At 37.7% G+C, this 7,026-nt stretch overlaps 1 protein-coding gene across 1 annotated transcript in view; it reads right to left on the bottom strand.

Annotated features, from left to right (window-relative positions):
- Window positions 1–6,381, bottom strand: part of bcl2l12 (BCL2 like 12) — a 10,439-nt gene extending 4,058 nt beyond the window's left edge. The window contains exons 1-5 of the mRNA XM_017306212.1: window positions 6,286–6,381; window positions 3,007–3,178; window positions 1,180–1,339; window positions 532–730; window positions 116–220 (exon numbers count right to left, since the gene is read on the bottom strand). Of these exons, the coding sequence (XP_017161701.1) occupies window positions 116–220; window positions 532–730; window positions 1,180–1,339; window positions 3,007–3,176 (634 nt within the window). The 5' untranslated portion in view covers window positions 3,177–3,178; window positions 6,286–6,381. The remainder of the gene's footprint in view (window positions 1–115; window positions 221–531; window positions 731–1,179; window positions 1,340–3,006; window positions 3,179–6,285) is intronic.
- Between the last annotated feature and the right edge of the window lie 645 nt (window positions 6,382–7,026).

Genomic DNA, 7,026 nt, shown 5'->3' with positions numbered 1-7,026 from the left:
ATAATACACACAATGAATTAAAACTGATTTATATCACTGAAATAAATGAACTCCTGTATGATCCAATATGGTGCACATGCACTACATGAGCAGAACTAGGTGTGAGTGTGGTTACCTGGCGGTCGCTTTAGTTTTGGGCTTGGCGTCTTTATCTTGGTGGACTGTTTGATGATGTCTTCCAGCTTCTGAGCTATTTCATTATAAAACTCCGGAAATTGACCTGTTTCTCGAAACATTATAGATACAAATGAAAATTCATTTTCTGCAGACAAGCCTTCTGTATTAGTTTGCTAAAACAGTCAAACTAAATGTCATGTCCGAGAATAATCTTTAGAGACATGACTTCCTTTAAGTAGTAAATGGCTTCTTTTGCGTTGTGGTGATGCGAGGTCGCTAAGCTCTTGCACAATTTAACTTTGTTTTTTTTATTTACCTTATAAGTTCAGTTGTTGTTTCCACAAACACAAAATAATCAGAAGGTTAAAGGTTCTGAGGGAAATGTGTTTCAGAGGTTTGTGAAGTGGAACCCACCAGGAGCGAAGGGTTTGTTTGCTGCTGCCGCTTTCTTGTCTTGTTCTTTCTCATTTTGTACTTTTTGATCTTTCTCCTTCTCTTTTTTCTCCTTTAATTTCTTTTTGAAAAACGAAGCAATCTTTTTTTTGATTACTTGTTTTTGCTTCCTCAGTTTTTCAACTTCTTCATCTGAAGATGAGGAGGGTGAGAGGCTGTCCTGTAAAAAACAATTTTCATATTAACGCTGAATATTTATGCTCTCTCACCAGAAATACATTATTCTCCTCACTGACTGGATGTTAATCTCTCACAGTGCGAGCTTTGTAGTATTGATTATATTGCAATGTGATAGCAACTGTAACTGAATATATTGTGCAGCTTTTGATGAAACTATTAGTGGAGGAGTTAAACTGATGTCTTAAAAGTTTTTACAATCAGTTTGAAGAGTCACAATCAAATATTCCTTTTTTTTATTATAAAAAAGCAGAAGTATGAGTCCAGCTAAACCTCTCCGTAGCCTTAAGAAAACCATTTATTACTGAGGATGCAACAGAAACATGGATTTCATTTTTTTATAACTAAAGCAATGACTTTTACTGAGAATGAACACAAAGACAGTCTAACTAATTGAGGACTAAATGTGAAATGAAAGCCACAGTTCCTTACTTCTGTAGGGTGGGACTGTTTGGGCTTGCTGCTCCGGCCCAGTGAACCTTTCCCACGAATAATGGACCTCTTCATCAGGTCCTTGATCCCAGTCTTCTTGTCGTCTTCTTTTTCCGTTTGAGCGTCTGCTCCATCCTTTCGTTTAGACTGTGGCGACGAGCTAGTATGAAAAATACATGTTTTCTAATTTTAGTTCAGAAAAATAGAAATTAAACTAAGTAAAGCAGTATTGATGTACAGTGCCTAATAAAAGCATCATAAATTGTTTAATTTTTCATATTTATAATACGAAAAATTCAATTGTTCCATATTTAATTCAATAGTTCCATATTTTATAATGGAACTATTAAATTAAGCTTCACACCACGTCACTAAAAACCAGAGAAATAGATCATAATAATATCCCCATAAACCAGGCTTGGTCAGACGACCCTCACAAGATTTATGACAGGAGTCAAAAAATTCCTCACTGCTGCACAATGACTGCTGGAAGCAGAAAATGGGTTTGTTTGTTTGTTTGTTTGTTTGTTTGTTTGTTTGTTTTCCTCCTCTAAACTTGCAAATATATATGTTTTCAAAAAGGTTGCATTTGTGAGAAAAAACTGTTTTTGTGCTGACTTATTGTGCTTCTGAGTCCACTTCGGGGTCAAAGATGTTTGCTTGTACCACTGTGCATCTGTTTGAGGCCATTTTCACTGAGTTGGGAGGGCGTGGCCAGCAGCAGCTTATTTGCATAATCGTGATGTAGTCCTAAAATTTCTATTTCAATCCTAAAAGTTCTATTTTAGGACCACAATTTCCCTGAGAGTAAATCCCAAAGGGATGAATAAAGTTTCTACCTAAAACATCGCATTCCTAAATGAGCTCAAAACAGGCAGAACTGATCGGATGAAATCTCAAAATCTGAGACTGATTTTGTATGTTAAATGAAGGTTTTCCCACAGTGTATTATAAGCCTGGCGGGCCACCAAGCTTTACTTGTCCTCCCACCAAGCTTAGCATTGCTTATTTATTTAAGTTTTTTTTTTTTTAAATGTCTGCATTTCAGACTTTATAGTTTTTGTTCAGATATTAATCTTCCAATCTTCCAATAACACATAATTTTCACGTGATATTTTCATATTTCCTGTGACCTTTAAACATTTTTTAACTCAAAAACACGGCGGGCTGCTCGATGAATGACTGCCCCAGGGCCAACCACCGAGCTTAGCATGTTTTCTGGGAGAAACCTTGGAATGTATTGAACATTTTCTGTAAAGCCCACAAACACATGCAAGTTTGTTCAAGGAAGCAGTGGACCTTTAAAGTACACATAGCTTTCTCCAAACTTTTGCTTTTATTTGAAAAATATTTCAACTTTAAATCTTTCACTCAGACCTAAAAGTGTATGTCTTTTTAATACTGGAGTCTTGAGTGTCAATAATTATATCATAACTTCTTAAATGAAATCATATCAAATCTTTGAAGAATCTAGGGTAGAAAAAAATACCCAACAATAACATTTTGCTCACAAACACTTCAAAGGAAAAATAAGACAGGCACTTCAACTTTCAATCAGAAAACTCCAAATAAAAGAGATTTATTTTTCCTTTTTTCAAAAGAGAAACAAAAGAGTCATGCTGAAAAATAACACTAAAAGAGAAAATTGTGAAATAAAAATGTTAACAGTATTAAAAAAAGCACACAATTAAAAGCATTGACAGTAAAATTATACAGAATAAAAATTTGAAAATAAATTAAAATGGAATCAAAATAATTAAAAATGTAATTACATCATAAAATATTGCTCAAACACCAATGCAGAGCTTTTTTAAACTCTGGCTTTACCTGTGCTTGTTATGATCATCATAGGCTCCTGCTATCCTGCCAGGCCTGTCTTTGTGGGGGGTGGAGATGGTTCGTTCAAGAAAAGCCTGGAGGACTCGATGTGTCTCAGTCTTGATCTCAATCAGAGAGACGGACGAGACAGAACATCTACGATCTGCAGGCTCCGACATCCCTGACAGGAAAGCAGACAGAAAGCAGAGAGCTTCAGAAACATGAGAAGAAAAACTATATCTTTGCAATTTTAAAATTACAAAACAGTCAGAAATAGCTCTGTCAGACATAGCTCCGTCACAATGAGGAAATCAATGGACTATTTATTGCAGAATTAGTCTACTGTCATTTAGTTTTCATTTCCCCCTAGGACAATTCACACTGGTGGAGCTTCCCTTCTCCACCTTGTGCAGGATGCTGTGCTTTACCTCCATCCACACTGTTTACACCTTGAATTAATAAAGGAGCTACTTCAATCATTGTTTTATAAACTCCTTTATTTCTAGTTATGACTCTATAAGTTCAATAGGATTTTTTCAGAGATTTAGTGTAGGAACTAGAGATGTGCCGATCAGGTTTTTTCCTGACGATACCGATCACCGATACCGATCACCGATACCGATCACATAATTATTATTTTTTTAATCATAAGCACTACSGTTACATTATGTGGAAAAAGGAACCATAAATTCACCTTAATTTAGACAAAAACTTGTTTTTAATAACTTTTTCCAAGAAAAAAAACAAAACAGGCATTGTGCAAATTGTACTGCTATCAGTAATACTATCTTTAACAGACTGATAACATATGAAGGCTCTGAAGAGGCTAAATAATGCAAAGAGCCTAAATAAAACTTCAACATTGCCAAAAAAAATTTAAGTATAAAAAGGCAAAGGCAAATACAGGATCCATTACAATAAACAATCCTGAGAGACTGAATGAAAACTGATAGCATGGAGGCTAGCTGATTACTGCTAGTTCTGATTGGCTGTTTCTTAGTGAGCGGAGTAATTATGCAGAACAGGGAGGAGATCGATTATTTTTTCAGAGATTATTTGTCTCATGTTAGGACAGCGAAAGTTTTAATACGCATGTAAAAGAATTTTTTTTAGGTTAGATGCTGCAGCTTTAAGCTGAGGTTCGGTGTGAGAGTCACTACCAGGTGGAGCAGAAGCGGCGCTCCGACTGTGAAATATTACTACGTGTAGCACGTAGCAGCGGTTCAACAGCGAGAGCAGAACCAGCATCTTACATCGCAGCTTGAAGATTTAAATAATTTTGCGGGTTATTTGTTTAGCTAATACGGGTGAGTGTTTGTAGCTGCGCGCTGCTTTACCTGCTATCTGATCCTCCATATGTCTTTTTTACTGCAGCCTCGATGTAGCCAAACTCCGTTAAGTATGGCATTGTTTTGATGCCATATTAGATTCGCATTTTGACCTGCTTTACCCCATATGCTTCAATTTTCCGCCGCAACACGCAAGTGTCCTCAATCACTCAGTGCGTTATAGTTCCACATTGCTTAGGATTTGTTGCTGCGCGTTTGTGCAGTGTGAAGGAAAAAGGAGACCAGCTGCACAGGCATGCTGCGAAATGAGATGCATGTGATCGGTTTGTGTGATCGGCAACAAGAGACGGTGATCGGCGATCACCGATCATACACTTTTTCACGGAAATCGGACGATTATGATCGGTGGCCGATCGATCGGCACACCTCTAGTAGGAACATGTCACCAAGCATAGATTGGGGTTTGGCAGGAATCCCAGTCACCAGACACCTGAAGAACATGTCTGATGAAGAGATGAAGTAGAAGATGTTCAGTTCTGATGGACTCTGAAAGCCCGTAGTTTGTGCTGACAAATCAAGGATGTGGAATCATTACTCAGAAATGTGAATCAAGTTTGGAACTCCAACTCGAGTTGCACTTATCTCACAAGGGAATGAAAGACTTGAAACCTGATTTAGGCTCGTGGTCTGGGATTAAGTCTTAGTTTTTATCTCATGTAATGAAGAGTGAAAGGCAGAGTGAGCTCCAGACTGCAGCTGATTCATTCAGAAATTCAATATGAGCAGGTCTTAATCACTTTCAAATATTTGTCTTAGCGTATAAATGCTTATTTATATTTGTAATAGGGCTGATACCCTATTACACATATAAATATTTGTACCCTATTTACAAATATAGGGTACATCTATAAATCAGCCTTTAGCAGATTTATAGATGGATTAAATTATTAAAATATAATTGCTTATAGATATTAACAGATATTCGTGAATATGTTTTGTAATTTAGCCACAAAGATAAAACAGTACAGGCGTAGATTCCTAACCTACAGTACATCATGGTTATGTAGATGAGATGTCATCGATTTAACGTGAAAATGTTTATTTCACTCGTTAGAAACTTGAGACTTTACTAGGAAAATATGACTTGTACGGCTTTAATTAAATAAAATAAAAAACTTTAATTATAGTGTTAATGATGGTAATGCCTTATTTAATTATGGGACTTCTAACTGAAACACCTGAGTCATCATGCTATAATATTTCTTCGTTATTAAATTGTCTGTGTCTGAATATGCTATAGTTAATGTTTAAAGACTTCAGAGACTTTTTGTGGAACATAAGGCAGCATACTGGGACTGTGTTAGAACAGGATATCTCAGCTGATAAGTGAGCAGTGCTGCTGTCCTGTCAGGATGGACCATCTCAAGATGGCCCCACACATCAGTTCTGAGGAAATCCTATTATCTGTCTGTCTAATTAAATCTAATTAAATTCAATCTAGCCCAACCGCTAACGGCAGCCATGTGTTTCACTTCGTCTGTCAGAAGTGACAGTGGTCATAATGTTATGCCTGAATGGTGTAAAACAGAGCATAGTGTAAGTAAAAGAACAGAGAACTGAGCCCTCACTCATTTCAATGGAGGCCCCGGAAAGCACCGAGAGCAGCCGAGTCGGTTTCGGCTGAACACCGGGCGGCTAGTGAAGAAACTAAACAACTCTACAACAAGGAAATGCTCTCAAGAAATCTGTCTTTACCTCGCAGAAAGGAGCACCAACAGCCGTAACAGCTGAATGAATTTGCTAACGTTACATCTTATTGAAAGCAGTATGCCAACTACGAGTTTAGCTGAACCGAACTTTTAGTTCGGGACACAGAATCTCAGTGACTCAGAACGAAACTTTTTCCACACAAACTGTTGATAATAACTTCATAATAACATTGCTGTAATTATTCTGGCCCTGAAGTGAAGGAAAACTGTACCGAAACCACCCAACCTACCTGCTTGTGTTTCGGTTGTCGAACAGCAACCAACCGGAGATTTGTTGTTGTCCTGACTCCTGGAGTTTCTCTGCGCAGCTTAACTGGACAACTCGGCAAAATGAGGAGCTACTCTGGATGAGCCAATCAGCTGCCTCCCCCTGATACCGCTGAAAAATAGAATGTGCAGTCTGTGTCTTTGAGTCTTTTGTTTGTTTGTTTTTACTTTCGTTTGTTTTTCACACGAAGAACATGCTAATTTATGTGTGTTGTATTTGTGTCACCGTTAGCCTTAAACACCAATACAGCAATGATAACAAAAAGGAAGTACTTTTGTAAGGTTTATAAATTGTGTACAAATGTAGGTTCTAGGCCAGTGGTTCTTAACCTTTTTTGAGGTACCGAACCCATCAGATTCATATGCGCATTGACTGAACCCTTCTGTAGTGATAAATAAAAAAAAAAAATTCCAAATTCAAGACATATGGGTGACCCAACTAAGAAGATCACTAAGTCTTCTTAAAAGTTAGAGTCTCTGAGAACAGTTCTTCAAAATATAGTCAGTGTTTTCAGCAAAGTCGAGCTGACTGTCCAGGAACGACCCAATGTATTTAAAATGTGCCACAGTTTCAACAGGTTGGCCATCGAACCCCTGGGGTTCAGGCAGTGGCGCAACTACACATTATTCAGGTGGATGCGAAAACATAGATCGGCGCCCCCCACCACCCAACCCCCCGAGGGAAGGATCGTCAGGGTGAAGGA

The sequence above is a fragment of the Poecilia reticulata genome, linkage group LG8 (genome assembly GCF_000633615.1).
Source record: "Poecilia reticulata strain Guanapo linkage group LG8, Guppy_female_1.0+MT, whole genome shotgun sequence".
NCBI classification, from domain to species: Eukaryota; Metazoa; Chordata; class Actinopteri; order Cyprinodontiformes; family Poeciliidae; genus Poecilia; species Poecilia reticulata.
The sequence above is the reverse complement of the archived record's forward strand: the minus strand, read 5'-3'. Positions and strand labels throughout refer to the sequence as shown.